General features: G+C 43.9%; 1 protein-coding gene across 1 annotated transcript in view; it reads left to right on the top strand.

Moving 5' to 3' along the window:
• dcdc2b (doublecortin domain containing 2B) overlaps positions 1-20,748 on the top strand; it is a 56,778-nt gene that overhangs the window by 15,181 nt on the left and 20,849 nt on the right. Inside the window, exons 2-5 of the mRNA XM_080211322.1 lie at positions 4,222-4,279; positions 11,261-11,334; positions 17,340-17,471; positions 18,791-18,937. Of these exons, the coding sequence (XP_080067448.1) occupies positions 4,222-4,279; positions 11,261-11,334; positions 17,340-17,471; positions 18,791-18,937 (411 nt within the window). The remainder of the gene's footprint in view (positions 1-4,221; positions 4,280-11,260; positions 11,335-17,339; positions 17,472-18,790; positions 18,938-20,748) is intronic.

Below are 20,748 nucleotides of genomic sequence, written 5' to 3'. Positions count from 1 at the left end.
CTCCCAATCTAAGCTTGCTCTCAGGTTCCCATCCCCCTGCCAATCTAGATTAAACCAGACACCAAAACACTCGCAATCCTCCCCGTGAGGATGTTAGATCCCGTCCTGCTAAATGAAACTGTTCAACTTGCACAGGTTCTGCCCCACAACCAATCCCAATCCCTCAGGAATCTGATGGTTTCCCTCCTCCACCAATTCTTCAGCCACGTGTCCAATGCTCATCCCTCCTGTTCCTGTGTCATTGGCACACGGCATTGGGAATCATCCTGAGATTCCTGCTTTTGAGGTCCTGCTTTTTTATTTCCTTCCTCACTCCCAAGACCTGTTTCCAACACCTCACCCTTCTTCAGCAATGTCATTTGAACCATGATCTCTAACTTTTAGCCCCCCCCCGCCCCCGAAGAAAGTGTCCTGCAGCCACCCTGTGATACTCTTGATCCTGGCACCAGGGAGGCAACACACCATCTTCGAGTTATATCACAGTCACAGAATGACCTGCCTGTTCCCCTGACTAATGAATCCCCCTATCACCATTGCTCTTCCACTCCAGTTTTTCCTCTGTGCTGCTGAGCCCCCCAGGGCGTCACTGACCTGGGTCTTGCTGCATTCCTCTGAGGAACCATCACCCTCATCCCAGTACCCAGAATAGAAAATGATTAGCAGGTGAGATCGACTCAGAGGTCTTGTCCAGTTCTTTTAGACTGCCCGATGGTCACTCATTCCCTCTCTGCATGCTCCTGATCCGTGGTGTAATTACATTCCTAAACATTCCTATCCACATATTCTCTGCCTCACAGAGGCACCACAGTGACTCCAGCCACCAACTGAATTCTGAAACCTGGAGCTCGAGTTTGTGCAAACAGTAATACTTCCCATAGACATGTTTACCAAGTTACACAGTGCATCCATGACTTCCCACATGCAACAGGACACACACCCGACTTGGCTGAGCTTCCTTGCCATATAGTAATTTCACACACTATTTATTCTTACCAGTTACTCACCATCAGGTTCTTCCTCTGTGCCAAAGTAAGAACCAAAGAGCTGAGGCTGAAAAAGAGAGAGAAAGAAAGAATCACCTCCTTCCCCTCTTCACCGAGCTCCCTCACTCTCCAAACCCCCAGCATTCACTCTATTCAAGCTGTATTCCATTGGTAAGATGCTCGGAGAGCCGTGTGCTACTACCAGCCAGACTCAGACTCAACTATGGTATAACTATATGTAACGTGGATGTATAGCTACATAAAAGTTCCTGAGGGGAATTGACAGAACCATAGGAGCCCTACGGTGCTGAAAGAAGATATTTGGCCCACCAAGTCTCCGAAGAAGCATCTTACCTAGGTCCACCCCCATTCCCTATCCCTGTATCCCTGCACACTTACCATGGCCAATCCACCTAATCTTTGGACTGTGGGAGGAAATTGGAACACACCTCATTTGAGGGGGGGGAGTTTGCAGACTCCACACAGACGGTGACCCAGGACCAAAATCGAACCCGGGTCCCTGACGCTGTGAGGCAGCTGTGCTAACCACTGTGCCACCATGCTGCCTATGACAGGGTGAATACCAAGAGGATATTTCCCTTTGGTGGAGAAACTAGAACTAAGGGAGACATTTTAAAAATCCATTTAAGATGGAAATGAGAAGAACTTTCCTCTACCAGAGGATGGTTGTTCCGTGGAATTCGCTTTCCCGGGGGAAGGATTCATTGTGGAGTTTTTGAGGCTGAGTTTGATAGATTTTTGATTGATGATAAGCAGTGTGAGAGAGCTCCCTCCTTCATCATCTCCAGCCAAGATCACTGACCTCCAGCCAGCTGTCCAACCTCCCCACTGCCCCTCCAATCGATTGGTCTGGTTTGCAGACGCACCTTCCCGCTGCTAACCTCTCTTTGTCTATCAGCTGTGCTGTTGATTGCAGCTGCCGGGGTGGTGGGTGGGGAGGGGTAGGTGGGTGGGTGGGTGGGGAGGGGGGATGGGTAGGTGGGGAGGGGGGGTGGGTGGGGAGGGGTAGGTGGGTGGGGAGGGGGGGGTGGGTGGGTGGGTGGGGAGGGGGGGTGGGTCGGTGGGGAGGGGGGATGGGTAGGTGGGTGGTGGGTGGGGAGGGGGGATGGTTGGTGGGGGAGGGGGTGAGAGTGGGGTTGCAGGGGGACGATGGCTCTGAAATATGTTAATGTGCTTTCTGAGACTGGCAGCATCTCCACATTCCCGGCCTTGCTGGGATTTCTGCTGAATTTTGCCACCTTGTTGTCCGTCCCAGCTCCACATTTACAGCAGTCTTTGTTTCCTTTGATTGTTTTGACACTAATGTGGGTGACACAACTTTCAAATGTTCACATAAAAATAAACTGAAAATACTTTACACTTTTCACTCAAAGACTTCTAAATTATTTTGAATTAAGATATTAATGGCATTTTGATTTGTTAATTTGTTCTTGTCTTTTTCCCGTACTGCTTACAAACACATTGAATATTGATTTATGGCAGCAAATTCCACTTTCTAGATACTCTAAGAATGTTTTTATAAGAAGTTACAATATTGTTTTCTCTATTCTTTAATCAAGAAGCTGGCCTGATTGTTAAATGCTTTTTTTAATTATTGTGTCAACTAATATTTCAAAAGAGTGATTAAGAAAATAATAACTGACAAAGATATAAGACATGGAGGATTATAATGCTGAAACTTTCTTGCAGAGGCTGGCTTGTTAAGTATGTTGTAATCAGTAAGGGAAACGAGGGGTTTTGGGATAAGGCGGGAAAATGGAGTTGAGGATTATATCAGAACAGTCATGATCTCATTGAACAGCAGAGCAGACTCAATGGGCTGAATGGCCTACTCATGCTTTTATATCTTACGGCCTCATGAATTAATGATTAGAACAAAGAATAAAAGAACAAAGAAAATTACAGCACAGGAACAGGGCTTCGGCCCTCCAAGGCTGCACCAACCATGCTGCCCGACTTAACTAAAACCCCCTACCGTTCCGGGGACCATATCCCTCCATTCCTATCTCATTCATGTACTTGTCAAGATGCCCCTTAAAAGTCACTATCATATCCGCTTCCACTCCCTCCCTCGGTAACGAGTTCCAGGCACCCACCATCTCTGTGTAAAAAATCTGCCTCGTACATCTCCTTTAAACCTTGCCTCTCGCACCTTAAACCTGTGTCCCCGAGTAATTGACTCTTTCATCCTGGGGAAAAACTTCTGATTATCCGCTCTGTCCATGCCTCTCATTGTTTTGTAGACTTCTATCAGGTTGCCCCTCAGCTTCCGTCATTCCAGTGAGAGCAAACCAAGTTTCTCCAACCTCTCCTCATAGCTAATGCCCTCCATACCAGGCAACATCCTGGTAAATCTTTTCTGTACCTGCTCCAAAGCTTCCACGTCCTTCTGGTAGTGTGACAGCCAGAATTGAACCCTATATTCCAACTACGGCCTAACTAAAAAGCTGCAACATGACTTCCAATTTTTAATCTCAATACCCCGGCTGATGAAGGCAAGCGTGCCGTATGCCTTCTTGACTACCTTCTCCACCTGCATTGCCACTTTCAGTGACCTGTGTACCTGTACACCCAGATCCCTCTGAATATCCATACTCTTAAGGGTTCTGCCATTTACTGTATATTTCCTATCTGTATTAGATCTTTCAAATTGCATTACCTCACATTTGTCCGGATTAAACTCCATCTGCCATCTCTCCACCCTAGTCTCCAACCGACCTATACCCTGCTATATCTCTCCTTATAACTCAAACCATCAAATCCCGGTAACATCCTAGTAAATCTTCTCTGCACTTTTTCTAGTTTAATAATATCTTTAGTCTGTGGAATTCTCTTCCCCAGAGAGCAGGGAAGGCTGGATCACTGAATGTATTCAGGGCTGAGTTAGAGTGTTAATCAGTAAATTGAGTGAAGGATTACGGAGGCAGGTAGGAAAGTGGAGTTAATGCCTCAGTTACATCAGCCATCATCTTACAGAATGGCAGAGCAGTCTTGATGGGCTGAATGGCCTACTCTTGGTTTTATTTCTTTTGATCTAATGATTTAATCTGTTTAAGTTGCTGATGTTGAAGAAACTTAGTTTGTGATTGAGAGCAGATTAAGAGGTGATATTAAATCTTGCTGAACACAGATGATTTGTCAATGCATTTCCTTTCTGGTCATGTGTGGGTTCTCCAGTTTCTTTCCTCATTAACTATATTGATTTTTCTTTTATTAGCTATTTACAAAATGGAATCCAAAAACCTAATGGAAACAGAAGAAAAATTGGCATAATGGTAAGTACCTTTAAGTAACACATCCAGAATGTTATTATAATAACGTTCACTCTTAAATCCCTTCTGCGATATAATACCATTAACATATAAATGGTTCCTGGTGCAATTAGTGACAACCAAATTAATGCATTTAGATCACATTCCCCTGTCTATATTGTAAATGAGTTAAAAGAGTTGATAAAGGAATATCCTCGGAATGGGTTAAGGCGCTAATCCATTAATAACGCCAATAGAAATAATTACGTCACTGTGTGATTGTCCTGTGTTTAAATTTGCTCTGTCTGGTATCTCAGCAACATACAACATCATGTTTAGGATTAAATGCCTGTGATTGATTGTTAGTTTATATTTTGATCAGTTTTGATGCGTGAATGAATCATGAAACAGACTTTTGTTGGAAGTATTGCTTAGAATAAGAATTAATTATCTGATAGGTCCGTAGGAGTGCCATTCGAAATGTATTTTATGAAAATAAGCTTGGCTGGGTCAGAAATGTCAGTGAGAATGTTTGGATTTGGTTCAGACGGTATGCTGCTCATGGGCTCGATGGGCTGAATGGCCTCCTTCTGCACTATAGAGTTTCTATGATTCTATGTATTGTAAAAGATGACAAATTGTAGAGGCATAATTTGCTGGAACTGGATTAAAGTTGGGTAGTGAATTATACTGAGAGAACCTCATGGAGTATGTGATGAATATTCTGTATTATAAATATTCAATTGGAGGATTAACTTCCTACAGTCTTTAGATAAAGTCTTAAAATGCTCTCAGAGGCACACTTTGTCCCATCTTGCCGTTCCTGTGAGTTGGCTGGGACATTCCTTCTGAGATTGTTCAATGTGGTTTGTAATCTTCAGAATAAAGTTCTGTTTCTGTGTCTGGCAATTCAAATATTGGACCTCGAAATTACACTGTAAATATACGGTTTAATGCTTAATGCGTTTTTATACATTAGCTTTCTGCATAACCTTTACAGAGATGGTAAATCATTGGTTTTAAATAAATTATTGTCTTTGTTAAAAGATGTTCAGAGATGTGTGGGTTAGGTTGATTGACCGTCCTAAATTGCCCCTAGTGTCAGGGAGACTAGCGAGGTTAATAGGGTTATGGGGATAGGGGCTGGGTGGGATTGTGGTCGGTGCAGTCTCAATGGGCCAAATGGCCTCCTTCTGCACTGTAGAAATCTTTAATTCTGTGAAAATAGCAATGCAGAAATTGCAAACAAACATGATGAATATTTCTACAATTGCTTTAACTTCATACTTACATTTTGACAAGGATTGTGTGGGAATGTTAAATTCCTCATCTTATTTTAATGAGAAAGTTTGAAACTATTGTACCCATCCTTCACAAACTCCATTTCGTAGCCACCAGTTCCATCCCCCTCCCCGCGACTGTCTCAGTTTCAGGCAGGTAATTTGTAACCCTCTCTGCTGCTGAAATCTTCATCCACACATTCCTTAGATCGGATTGAATATTCCAGTGAGCTGTTGGTTATCCTTCACCTTCAACTCTCCATAAACTCGATCTTAACCAAAATTCTACTGTCCATATCCTAACTTAAGGACTGAGGAATTGCAAATGCTATACCCTTGTTCAAAAAAGATTGTAAAGACAGCTCCAGCAATTGCAGACCAGTTAGTTTAACTTCAGTGTTGGGGAAGTTTGATGTGGTGTACAAAGACTTTCAGATGGCACTTGATCAATCGAAGCATTCAAGAAGGCATTAGAGGATTATTTGAACAAAAACAATGTGTAGATGTTTGGGGAAAAGACAGAGGAATGGCACTAATTCATGACGCTCATTTGGAGCGTTGGTACAAACACAATGGGCTGAATGGCCTCCTTCTACATCATAACAATTCTGTGATTCTGTGAACTTTCGCCAAATCCCATTTACCCCTCCCCCTGTACTTGCTGACTGATTTAATTCCTGATCTGGCATTGACTCAAAACTTTCATCTTTGCATACAGATCTCCCCCTTCTCTCACCCAGAACTTTCTCTGCATTCCTCTGACTCTGACCTACCGACTGTCCCGACTGCCTTTATTTCGCAGTGCCTTCAGATACCTCTGCCACAAGCTCAGAAATTTCCTCCTTTAACCTTCTATTTCTCCACCTTTTTCTCTGCTCCTTTAAGATGCACTTTAAACCCTACCTCTCTCTGTCCTTATGTGCCTCAGTCTCATGCTTTATTTGACGACGCTCACATTGAAGCACCTTAGGATGTTTTGCCTGTTAAAGGCACCATATAAATACAAGTTGTTGTTGCATAAGAGCCCAACTTTCATAAACTATTCAGGCACCTCCCCGTTTTCGGTGGGGAGATCTCGCCACTTAAACACCTGTTCCAAAAATGGCAACGGCCAGGCCTTGGCTGGAAAGATGCCAATAAATTTATCTTTACTGTTAGTCTCTCAAAAGCAGTGAGATAAAGGCAGGAAATGTTCCCTTTATCTTCGCAAATGAAACTGTTTCACGAATCAAAGCCCCTCCCCTCCCCCAACACCCAGAAGCAACTTCAGCGCAAGGGAAGAAAATTGGAAGAAAGAAATAAGTACTCTTGGAAATGATCTTGAAGCTGATTGTTACTGTGTTAACTGCAGCATGTTCAGACATGTTTCCTCATAATGTGAACCGTGTCAGACTGGAGAAGATAACAAACTATTTTACTCAGTCAGCTATAATTAAAATGATTTTTTTTCTGCATTTTCCCGATTTTGTAAGTGTCTCGGTTTATCTCTGCTTTCTTAAATTGAAATATAAATATGGCCCTTTGATCTTTTTGTAAACACACTCCTCTTCACAGTGCTCTGCTGTTATATCCTCACTCCTGTGATCTGTGGCATTGCCTTTCAGGTGAATTCCACATGTACCCATAGTTTCTGCACTTATCAGATATGACAGCCTTTAGCACTCTGGAGCAGCTAAAGGAGAATTATAATTACAAAGGAGAAAGTGAGCAATCTTTCAGTGCAAACATTCACTTAAAGAAAATCTGATTTTTTTCTCAAGTTCCTACATGTAGATTTCAGAAATAATCAGAATGGCAAGTACAGATCGGGTCTCCCTTATCCGAAACCCTCGCGGTCCATTACATCCTGATCTCAGATCATTTGAGTTTATGGACATGATTCCCAGGACTGTAATGGTACCGTCACCAAAGGATTTATGTCTGGAACACAGATTGGCATTGTTTGCTTTGCCAAAGAGCACACTTGGGTATGATGCCTTTTCTTCTTGTTTGGAATTTAATAATTACTGGGAAGTGGAATAATTTTCTTTGAATGTACAGGGAACAGAGGCAGAGGGGTCTGGGCTCTCCAAATTCAACAAGCTGGCTGTGGGGCTAACTAAGGTCTTGGGCTTGACATAAATGATGTACCTGCAACCCTGACACACTGGCCCAATGAATGCAGCTTCTTTTTGAGCTAGGGTGTGGGGTGTGGGGAGCACGTTGAGGTGGGGGCTGGGGCCTGGATGGAGGCGGGGGGGGGAGTGGGGGCAGTGTTGGTTAGGGCCATTCCCAGGCTGTACACATTGAGTTGGTTTCGGGATGGGGCAGCCTCGGATGTTCCCATTGCTCCTTAAAGGCTCATGACCCAAAGGTTAAAATATAAAGAAATGACACCCCTCCCTGACAACCCCCCCCAACTCCCTCCTAATCCTAACATCTTCCAAAAATATCATAGGCCTGCTTTGTTAAACTCTTCTGTTTTCAGAGGAGCAGCTGAGGCAGAATGTTTCTCTTCACCAATTCAAATCTGTCCTTAATCATTAGAGAACATAAATGTGGCGAACATTGCGGGCTGCTTTGCTCTGGTATGCAGTTTTTAAATCTATAATTTGAGCAGTGTATTGAAGAGTGTTCAGGGCCGTGATGGAGATAATTTCAGAATCTCGGGCTCTGGGTTATGAAGGAAGAGCCGGAACTGAATTTATTTTTATTACAGTGAAAAGATTGAGGAAAGATTCCCAGATTTTCAAAATATTGAGCAGATGGGACAGGCCTGATGTAATGAGGTTATTTTTAACTTATACAGTCAGCGATGAGCTACAGGATATATATATATAAAATGATCGAGCCTCAGGCAAGGATTTTGAAACAAGCTTTTATATTTCTCACAGAAGAGTGAAAGTGTGAAATTGGGCTGTCAAACTGAGATTCAGACATGCTGCTGACTAGAACCCTTTAAAAAAGAGCTTGGTGAACTTAAAGGAATTAATTGACCAAACAAGGGACTAAATGTGAATTTAAAATTGCAAAATTATTCTCACAGCTATAATCTATTTCAAAGTTTAATTGAATGAAATTTGTATAAATGGTCAAATTGAACTCACTAGCAGCTTTTTCATGAGGTGCATGCACAATATTTCATTAATCAATTATTGTCACAACAACATTCACAGCAGGTATCTCGGTTCTCAGGTTCTGCAAGAACAATGTTCAAATGAAGGCCCATAGCTCATTGCGCATTGAAGTTATTTTGACTTTTTGACCCTCTTAATGTTGATTTATAGAAGTTGTTGACAGACTGGGAATCATTGCATTGTGTTCTCCAAATGTGTTAGAGTCATAGAATTCCTATAATGCAGGAGTCCATTCAGCCCATCGAGCCTGCACCAACAACACCCAGGCCATTTCCCCATATCCCCACACATTTACCCCGCTAATCCCCCGAGACTAACAGTCAATTTAGCATGGCCAATCCGCCTAATCCGCAAGTCTTTGGACTGTGGGAGGAAACCGGAGCAATGAGGGGAAACCCATGCTGACACGGGGAGAATGTGCAAACTCCGCAAGACAGCCATCTAAAGTTGGAATTGAACTTGGGTCCCTGGCGCTGTGAGGCAGCAGCGCTAGCCACTGTGCATCGTAATTATTGTCCAATGTGCAAAAGGAGAGTTAAATGAATTCTAAAAATTTGGGCTGGAACTTTCCAGCTGTTCGCTCACTGCTACCGCTGCAGGTGAGGACAGAGAGTTTGGCACTCAGCCAAATCTCCGTTCACTGCAACGGGACAGGAAATTCTGCCAGCGGAATGCTTTTTGAAACATGCATGAAGGAATTGATTTGGAACGTGTTCAATACATCAAAAAACTTGGCACTGATGGAAATGAGTTATTATGCAAATATGCAGATATTCAACGAATGGTTTCATACATTTTGTGGTCAGGAGCAGAGGGGATTTAATCTGGTCACTGCTCACAAGAACTCCTCTGGTTATCAAGAATTTATATTTGTCTGCATTGATCAAGCCAAGGGAATCATGTGCCGACTGTCCACACATCTGTATCAAGCTAAAAGGGCTACTATAGCAACTGGCTCTGCTCCAGAAATGTTATTTAAAACCAACTTCTTCAGTTGCACCAGTTGTTACCATGCCAATGTCAAATTAACAAGCTCAGCATTGAAGTCAAGCTGCCTAGGAAAGGTTTCCAGGCCCCAGTGAGTGGCACTGGCTGATGTGTCACTTTCCAGATGCGATTTCCAGCGCAAGTCACTTTAGAGGAGATGGGTTCAGGAGCTGTACATGGACCTTATCTCTAACTATGCATTTACATTGCACTGACATTCAAGGGTTATTTTTCTTCGAATCAAGTCTGTTTTATTTGTTTGTTTTAAAGATTGGTTTGATGTCACGAGTAGGCTTACATTAGTACTGCATTGAAGTTACTGTGAAAATCCCCTAGTTGCCACATTCCGGTGCCTGTTTGGGTACACTGAGGGAGAATTTAGCATTGCCAATCCGCCTAACCAGCACATCATTTGGACTATGGGAAGAAACTGGAGGAAACCCGCACAAATACGGGGAGAACATGCAAACTCCGTACAGACAGTGACCCAAGCCGGAATCGAACCCAGGTCCCTGGCGCTGTGAGACAGCAGTGCTAACCCACTCTGCCATCGTGCTGCCCTATGATATTATCTCCAAATCTCCACTCCTATATGCTCTTCCTCATTTTTCCATCCATGCTGAAACGTACCCTCTTTGGGGCAATATTCAGGATTTATTTTACCTCCCCAAAGTGGGATGAAATGAGAGAATTGCATCTTATTCCCAATGCAATCCCAACACCTCACTATCTCACTGATCTGAGTTCAGGAGGGGGTGGGGGGGTAAATGAGAGCCGCCTTCATTTAAACAATTAATGCACATCCTGACAATGCCTTATGGGATGTTCTTGGAATTTTACTCCAGGCCTGACGAACGCCTGTGTTGCCACTAACCTGCTGGGAAAAGCTGAATGCAGCAAATCTCTCAAATGCGGCATAAGATTCAGTTCAAAAACATACCGGTGCCACTGGCAGGAATCACTCCGTTTTTCACACCAGTACCAACACTCTGCCACTCCTGGGTACGATTTTGCCCAGGTTTTGATCTAATACGATCCTAGGGATGTGGTAATTGACCGTTTTGTGTGTTTTGAAAGGCACCTTGCGGGTCAGAGGAGCAGGACTGTAAAGTTGTCGGTCTTCATCCTCTCTTCCCCATCGTGACATTTAAATACATTGTTCAAATTCCTTCCTAACAGCTACAGACATTACACTCACAACCTCCATCCTTCTTTAATCAAAATCCCAACCTTGGTGCCACTGAGTTATTCACTCCTGATTCACCTTCTATCATCTCAACCTTGGCAGGATCTGTAATATTTCTCTTGATCTTACAGAAGAATCTCAACAACAAATGAACCAAGGTAACCAAACTAAGTTCAATTATTAAAAGCTTACGTCCATGACATGTTTGTCAATCTCTCCTTCGCTCCGACCTATCACTGAGTTTCCATTCTGCCCAGCCCCCTCTCCAAGTAAATAATTCATCACATTTCTCTCCTCTTCAGATCTGTAGAAGGGTCATTGAGTCTCAAAACATTAACTCTGTTTCCTTATCCACAGATGCTGCCAGAATTCACCCAGCATTTTCTGTTTTTATTTCAACTATTAAAATATATTTTCCCGTTCAATTTGTTTTCAGATGAGGGCTGTTTATTCCAACAGAGTAATCTCTGCTCGATGGAGAAAATACATTCCAATTCCATGTATTATTCAGTGAGTATTACAAACGGATCTGTCTCATTTACTTGATCACAACTGGCTGGATCTTTAGGTATTAACCATTCACTCTCTGCCACCTTTTAGACACGTGTTGGAAATTTGATAAGCAGCGTTCAGCCAGACTCCCCTCTGCCCCACACCCTCCACACCCTCCCCTCGCTCCCCACCATCCACACCCTCCCCTCGCTCCCCACCATCCACACCCTCCCCTCACTCCACACCTTCCTCACCCTCCCCTCACTCCCCACCCTCCACACCCTCCCCTCGCTCCCCACCCTCCACACCCTCCCCTCGCTCCCCACCCTCCCCACCCTCCCCTCGCTCCCCACCCTCCACACCCTCCCCTCACTCCCCACCCTCCACACCCTCCCCTCACTCCCCACCCTCCACACCCTCCCCTCACTCCACACCTTCCTCACCCTCCCCTCACTCCCCACCCTCCACACCCTCCCCTCACTCCCCATCTTCTTCACCCTCCCCTCACTCCCCACCCTCCACACCCTCCCCTCACTCCCCACCCTCCACACCCTCCCCTCACTCCCCATCTTCTTCACCCTCCCCTCACTCCCCACCCTCCACACCCTCCCCTCACTCCCCATCTTCTTCACCCTCCCCTCACTTCCCACCTTCCACACCCTCCTCTCACTCCCCACCCTCCACACCCTCCCCTCACTCCACACCTTCCTCACCCTCCCCTCACTCCCCACCCTCCACACCCTCCCCTCACTCCCCACCCTCCACACCCTCCCCTCAGGGAAGTTGTTCCCACTGGCTAGTGAAACCAGAACTAGGTGGCATAACCTCACAATAATAAGAACATAAGAAATAGGAGCAGGAGTAGGCCAACTAGCCCTTCGAGCCTGCCCCGCCATTCAATAAGATCATGGCTGATCTGTCGTGGACTGCAATGAGGAGGAACCCCTTCACTCAAAGTGTTGTGGATCTGTGGAGTTCCCTGCCCAGTGAAGCAGTTGAGGCTATTTCATTGAATATTTTTAAGGCAAAGATAGATAAATTTTTGAACAGTAAAGGAATTAAAGATTATGGTGAGTGGGCGGGTAAGTGGAGCTGAGTCCACAAAAAGATCAGCCGTGATCTTATTGAATGGCGGAGCAGGCTCGAGGGGCTGGATGGCCTACTCCTGCTCCTAGTTCTTATGTTCTTATTTTCTTTCAACGATATTCTGAAATAACTGATCTACATCAGTTTTATTCCAGAACTATTGTGCACAGATTTACTCAATTATATTCCCTGCTCTGTGTGTTATAGCTGTGAAATCCTCTCTTATCTCATCAATGTGGGTCTACCTCCATGAGGATGACACACAAGTTTCCTGCATTTACTTCAATTCTGGACAGGTGATAATTTCCAGACACAAGTTCAGATGCAGCGTAATCTGTAGTCAGTACACTGTGATTTCCCCAAGTCATCTTTGTAAATCCTGACCTCCCCACGTATTACGTTGCTTTTTATATTCCAATATCGGCTAATCAGATACGCAATAAATTGCATCATTAGTGCAGTTTGCACAATTGGTATATAAACAAGTGTAACCTGTTCAGTTAATGTGTTACAGACAGGAAGGGGGGGTGTTAATTTAAGAACACAAATTTCTCGTCTCACACCCGTCGATAAACAGAAAGATGTTTTGATTGCTTTCCTCTTTATAAGCAGTGGCATACTTCCCAACCCTTCAGTTTTGGTGTGATCCAATTTTCTATTCCTAACCCTATAGTAAACTCAAGCTAGGCAGAACTCATAGGGTTAGTTCATCTGCACACAGTCAAAATGTAAAGGGGGATTTCACCACATAGACCCCTATGTACTCATACAGTAACAGAGGAAAAAAAAAACACAGTGAACACCATGGAGCAAATAACTGGTATTTCATGTGGGTCCCGGGGTCCAGAATGAATGTTCAATGAGAGATTCCTGCGTGGAGATCGGCAGGTTGAAAACCAATGCTGTATAATTCATATTTCCGTTGGTGTTGATTTCATCCAATGAGGTGACATGCAGATATGAATCAATCTTATAGATAGGTGGCATGGTGGCATAGTGGTTAGCACCTACCCAAGGAACTGGGTTCAATTCTGGCCTTGGATGACTGTCTGTGTGGAGTTTGTACGTTCTCCCTGTGTCTGTGTGGGTTTCGTCTGGCTGCTCCGGTTTCCTCCCACAGTCCAATGATGTGCAGATTAGATGGATTGGCCATGCTAAGTTGCCCCCTGGTGTCCCAAGATGTGTAGACAGATTAGCAGAGGAAATACTTGGGGTTCCAGGGATAGTGCCAGGGTAGGATAAAAATGCTGGTTTGGTGCAGACTCAATGGGCCAAATGACCTCCTTTCACACTGTAGAGATTCAAATATTCTATGATAGCACAGAGTTCAAGCAAAATAAATATAGATAGGGCAGGTATGCAATCTGGGCACAGTCCCTTTGCTGTCAGGCTGCCTGTAGAATGGTAAACAGCAGTGTGAGATTTGCATTATACCAAGACAATGTTACTGATCCAAGTCACAGGACTCCCATCTTGCCACACAGCCTTTGACAAGAGACATCTGTCCCTCATCTGAACCCCTGAGATGAATTAAATATTTCAACCATTCAGACTTGAACAGAAGGTTGTTGGGCCCTTTGTCCTAGCAGCTGAATAGAGTCCGGTTGACCAGTCTGCGTTATGGAATTATGAAATGCAGATGGCCTTTGTATAGCTCTCTTTGAATTTGGTCTTTATGGCCCACAATCTGTCCTGAGTGGCTGTTCAGAGATAATGAGGTGCAAATCTTTGCTGATACTGTCAAGGACCTTCTTTTGTTCAAGAGTAAAGATGTGTATTTTAAAAGGTCTCTGTCTAGTTTTCAAAGTTTTAGGATAGCAATGGGGATATCTATATATATTTCATAAAAATACCCCATGTGGGGTCATGGTGCCCTCACACAATGTTAGTCTGTCAGGTTAAGGTGAGGCCATTGTTTGAGTTCAAAGGTTTAATAATTTGACCCAACTTTGACCAAATATTTGCTTCTGCTTTATTTAAACGTAATATTTACAATGGGATTTTGTTTCGTAACATCTCACCTTTAATTTACAAAGAAAGGTTTAGCAAGAGCATGAGATAACTTTGGGTGTTTGTTTCCTGGTGACTGTGTCATATTTAGACTCAATAATGCAGTCAATATTTCAGTATTTCGCTGCCACGCCACGGATTTCTGGCATGTAAACAATTACTGTTGAAAGATCTAAACAGGTTTGTGATAATCTCAGCTTACAAACTGAAAATGTTGCTTTGATAATTGCATAATTAACTCATTTTGACTCAACAAATTGAACAGCAGGGAGTTGCAAACATTACCACACACCTGAACGCAGGAATGGTGGTGGGGGGAGTTCTCTGGGGGCCCTAGCCCCAGGAGGGATCCATGATGCTCCGTTAAATTGGGCATGAGAACATAGAACATTACAGCGCAGTACAGGCCCTTCGGCCCTCAATGTTGCGCCGACCAGTGGAACCAATCTAATGACCCTCTAACCTAAACTATTCCAATGTTATCCATATGCCTATCCACTGACCATTTGAACACCCTTAAAATTGGCAAGTCCACAACTGCTGCAGGCAGGACATTCCACACCCTTACTACCCTCTCAGTAAAGAACCTACCTCTGACATCCGTCCTATAATTACCACCCCTTAATTGAAAGCTACGTCCCCTTGTGTTAGCCATCACCATCCGAGGAAAAAGGCTCTCACTGTCCACCCTATCCAATCCTTTGATCATCTTGTATGCCTCAATTAGGTCATCTCGTAACCTTCTTCTCTCTAATGAAAATAACCTCAAGTCCCTCAGCCTTTCCTCATAAGACCTTCCCACCATACCAGGCAACACCCTGGTAAACCTCCTCTGCACCCTTTCCAATGCCTCCACATCTTTCTTATAATGCGGCGACCAGAACTGTACACAATACTCTGGACTCACAGCACAAATGCTTTCTAATACCTTTCTCTGTTACATTGGTTTGTTTTCTTGCCTCCAAAACCTCTCACCGAGTCCAGAAGCTTCATCTTTAAGACTTTTCATTCCAACTGTGTCCCTTTGCCAAGCTGCAAGATTAGAAATGCTGAGGATTTTATCTCTGAGACACAGGAGGCCGAGAGGTTTCGCTGAGGTGTATAAAGTGATGGGGGATCTTGTTTGATCGGCCATCGGAGGAGCTGCTTACAAAAGCAGAGGTGACAGCAGGAGGCGATGATTAAAAGTGAAAGGCTGAAGGAGTGAAGAGGGAGGCGAGAATGAGGTGGGGATGTGTGGGGGTGGACAGGGCGGTGGGTAGAGGCAGAACGTTTGTAAAACCGTGCAGAGCATGGTTATCCATTTGACAAACCAAGATCTATGAGCCATAGAGTCATAGAGGTTTACAGCATGGAAACAGGCCCTTCAGCCCAACTTGTTCATGCCGCCCTTTTTTTAAACCCCTAAGCTAATCCCAATTGCCTGCATTTGGCCCATACCCCTCAATACCCATCGTACCCATGTAACTGTCTCTACTACTGCCTTGCTCTAGTACTACTCTGGCAGCTTGTTCCAGACACTCACCACCCTCTGTGTGAAAAAATTGCTCCTCTGGACCCTTTTGTATCTCTCCCCTCTCACCTTAAACCTATGCCCTCTAGTTTTAGACTCCCCTACCTGTCCCCTACCAGATCTAGCTGATCTGTACCCCTCATTATTTTGTAGCCCCCAATAAGATCACTCCTCAGCCTCCTACACTCCAGAGAAAAAGTTTCCAGTCTATCCAGCCTCTCCTTATAACTCATGGGATCTATGTTCTTTAGGGAAGGAAATCTGTTATCCTTACCTGGTCTGGCCTACATGTGACTCCAGAGTCACTCTCAACGGCTCTCTGAACAAAGAAACCTAACGATGGGCAATAAATGCTGGCCAATCAGTGATGCCCATTTCGCATGAATGAATTTTTAAAAACTGCCAAGGGTTGGAAGATGAATCCCTTTCAGCCGGCAGACACCTGATGGACTAAATGGCCACCTCCCCTGCTGTTATTTTCTGTGAATCTATAGCTAATCTCCTCACTCCATCCAATGAGACCCGCAGAAGGAACATTCATACTAATTAAATCAGACAGCAAACTAAGTTTGCCATTGACGTAGGGAATGATGCAGAATCTTGCTTATTTGCACATTGGCTCCCAGCTTGTCAAGTTGAGAAATTTGCCAGCTGAAGGTGTAAGTCTGGCCTCTGATGTGCTGGAAATCTGTGAACTGCTTATGTCATATTTGTCTATAACAGTCAGTCTGTGTGGGTGTAAACGGTATTTAAATCCACGACAGATTTATTCTCCCAGAATGCGTAAGATAAGAAATGAGCTAATGATTTTCTAATCAAAGACAGGCTGTGAAGTTTGCAAACTGTCTGTCTTTTGGCCCATAACTTCCTCAGAGTGGCCCTCTCTGTCTGATTGCCCACCAACCCCCCCACCGACACATTTACACACACTGTAATTCCCAAGCTCCTGTCTGGCCCAATCTTCCTCACCCACACCAGGTGGGACAGGAGCAGCGAAACGTGCCCCCAGCTGCATTGGGTGTAAAACACACCCCCTTTTGACAGCACTCGCTGCCGTGAAGGGGAAGTTTACAGGGACAAGGGAGCAGGTCAGTTTGACTGGTGAGTGGTTCAGGCTATCGGGGGGGAGATGGGTGGGTTGGGAGGGAGCATTGGGACAGATTGAGGAGTAGTGGGATGGGGGTTCAATCAGGCAGGGGTAGTGTGGTGCTTGGCTACTAAAAGAGGGGTGATGTGGGCGATCCACTGGGGAATCGTGCATGTGTTGGGTGCCCCCTGCAAGGCTGGTTCTGGGTATTTAGAAAGTTATTTTGGGATTAGAAGTGATTTTTTCTACCTAACTCTTTCTGGGCTGTCATTTCTAACATGTACTGGAAATCCTGTGCTCCTTTAAACAACAATGCTGTTTTTTCAGTATTTTTAGAAATGGAGACCTGCTGAATCCACCTTTTCGATTAATTATTCCCAAACATGTGATGTCCAATTGGGATAAGATTCTTGCCATGATTACTGAGAAAGCAAACATCCGAACTGGAGCTGTCCGCAGGTCAGTGCTACTGAAAAATAGTACATGTTATCACCTTAGTTTCTGTCTGCACCCTTCCAGATGCTATATATTGTGAATGTGCTGATATATCCAGATGTATATAATTAAATATTCCACATGGTTCAGTATTATTCTGGATTATTTGCATTGGCACAGATGCAGATAGGACTGAACCCCCCCGTGGGTCTGACAGTAAGAATTCTTTGTCCTGAATTTGCATCCTTGTGGTGGGCACCAGGAGTTGGGAAAATTCTCTGCTCTGCCCGCCTGCCTCAGGAGACAGTGCCCTCAAAAGGGGTATCTTCACTGCCAGATGGGTTGCAGGCTGGAGTCAGGCCAGCCAACCCAGGAAGAAGTTGGGAAGCAGCCACAGGAGATGTCGGGTGTGGAGCTGGGCTGTTTAAGTGCCCACCTCAGCGCTGTGCAACTTCATCCCACTCAAAATAAAAGCACAAAGATGCTCACCCTCATGCCCACCCACTCACCAGCCCCACATAGTCCCTGTGCCCTAGCTAGGCCATCTCCATGGCCCCATGCCAAGCTATGACATCCCATCCATCCCTCATGCCCCCTATTTCAATCTATGCCACTCCACTCACCCTTATAACTGATCATGTCATCATGCCAATATTAGCTCTTGTGCCCATTTTTTAAGACTTTGTTTTATGGAGCTTGAGCATCGCTGGCTGGGTCAGCATTTATTGCCTGTCTCTGACTGGCCCCCATTTCAGAGGGCATTTAAGAGTCAACCACATTGCTGTGGATTGGGAGTGGCAAGTAGGTCAGACTGAGTAAGGATGGCAGATTTCTTTCCCTAAAGGAAATTAGTGAACCAGGTTTTTACAGCAATTGATTCATGGTCATCTTTAGAGGTTTAATTCCAGATTTGTCTCTTTTATTCAATTCAAATTTCACCACCTGCTGCCTGGGTTCTCAGAGCGTTACCCTGGGTCTCTGGATTACTAGTCCAGTTGCAATACCATTACACCGCCTTGTAGAACCAATTAATTCTATCGTGACAGAAGCACGTGTAAAAAAAGCCTTACAAAAAGTCATTAACTCATTAATTACTTTTCATAAGTTAAAAAAAATCCCCACTCCAAGGTGAGAACGATGTTAATTACCTAGTCTTTAAAATATCAATAATCACAGATATTCGAAACCACTTAAACTTGTGCAAAAGAACACTGGAATGAATAATAAATATTATTCTGCATTATTGCCCATTCTTAAGTTATGAAGTTTTGAAAAGAAATATTTCGCTGAGAAATTATTCCGGTCGATTTCAGACTGAATGAAAAGTGGTTTATTTTCTTCAGACTTTGTGCGTTGGATGGCCAGTTAATAAACAGCGGCGCTCAGCTAGAAAGCGGGCAGTACTACGTCGCTGTTGGATCTGAAAAGTTCAAAAATCTTCCGTACCTCGAACTCCTCGTATGCAAAATGCCATCACAAAATGCCTGCAGGTAATTTCAGCATCAGGTTTTGGATTTATATTGTTCTGTCATGTTACCTGATTACTGAAAGACGTGCTGGTTAGGTGCATTGGCCATGCTAATTTCTCCCTCCGTGTACCCGAACAGGAGCTGGAATGTGGCGACTTGGGAATTTTCACAGTAACTCATTGCAATGTTAATGTAAACTACTTGTTATAATAATAAATACACTTTATGTTCTCTCCCTTTGATGAGAATCATACTGAATCCACTAATTGGGGCTGAGATTCCACTTACTTTGATATATGGATAAATATCTGTTTTGCTTCATAACTCTTGCCTATAAATGAAATTGTATTCTTATAAATCACACCAAGCTCCGCATTGCCACAGTTTGAAGTTGAACTGGGATCAGATCACATTGTTCACATTAAGATCACTAACCAGAGAGTAATGGATGTCAGCCTGATCTAATCAAGGGAATGAACTGACACCATGAATTACATGAACAGATAATGCTTCATCTAAACCTTTGTGTTTACACTATTTGCTGCTGGAGGTGTGTTTTACATTATACCACACTCACTGCGTATTTAACTCCATTCCACCTGTGAAAAGGCTAGAATATCTTGACATTTTACAATCTCAGCCATACGCAGCACCATAGAAAGCATCAACTCTCTCATCTAATGGAAACACAGGAAGGAAGTTGAAATGAGCTGAAATGGATTTTGGTGACATGACTGATTCCTATGATGGAAGCTACTAGCCAAGCATTGACTGAACAATAATGGAACATGGTGACACGTGGGTCTGACTTGTCTTCACTTGTACCTAAGTGTGTTCTTAGTTTGTACTTTCCCGGCTATTGCTAAACGAAGGAAGTCCATTAGGAAGTCCATAGGCTTCCCTATTTCTGTCAGTAATATTGTACTTTGAGTCAGTTTCCAGTGAACTTCAGAAACAACAGCCCTCTATTCTCAGCCCTCAGTGAACATGTGTTTAGTTTCTGTGCACGCCTCACCAGTATATTGCACTGGTAGCTAAGATATTGGCAGTAGCAGCTGTGTCACTGCCTCTGTCGTTCTAGACTGGCTTTCCAATGGGAAACAACACAGTGTACAGTGTATAACAATGGGCTGTTTGAGTGAGTGAGACACCACCTCAGCATGTACCTGACTAACACCACTGACTTACAGCTTTTCTGCTCCATAGATGCATGTAACAGAGGGAGACAAAAAGATACAAATAATTCATAAATTAGGAATTATTCCAGTTTCACAACACATTTATAGATATGAAGAGAATAGGTAGCCACCGTCACATTGTTGGAATTACAGAGAAGTCACTCACTGAGATCACAATCATTACAGACCTCACATATAACTTTGCTGCTGTTTTCTCTGAAAGCTCAACTGGTAAAATCATCGGTATGTGTCAGAACTATTTAATTCGATGCAGGAAAGCTACTCACTTCCTTGTTGATCTGGGCAGAGTTTAGATTTAGTTTATCTCAGCCAGGATGATGATGCTGTTCTGCAAACAGCTCCGATATGAGAGAATTTTAATAACATTCCTTCTCCTCACTCTCACTGTGTGGACAGTGAGTTACCACAAATTGCTCAGAATTTTCAAACCCCAAAAGCGACAAGTGTCAGAGCTCTCTACTGTCTCTGAATTACTTTTCACAAACCTCTCTGCCAATGTCTCAGCTCCAGCCTCTCTCAGACCTTTAAAATATAAACCATCTCCTCAAACATGTTCTTGGTCGCCTCTCTTCAGTTTGCCCAAGTCTTTCCATCGGTTCCTTTTCTCTTCTGATTTGTTTTGAGATTTTGTTT

This window comes from Carcharhinus amblyrhynchos, chromosome 24 (genome assembly GCF_965287045.1).
Source record: "Carcharhinus amblyrhynchos chromosome 24, sCarAmb.v2.hapA, whole genome shotgun sequence".
Lineage (NCBI taxonomy): Eukaryota > Metazoa > Chordata > Chondrichthyes > Carcharhiniformes > Carcharhinidae > Carcharhinus > Carcharhinus amblyrhynchos.
The sequence above is the reverse complement of the archived record's forward strand: the minus strand, read 5'-3'. Positions and strand labels throughout refer to the sequence as shown.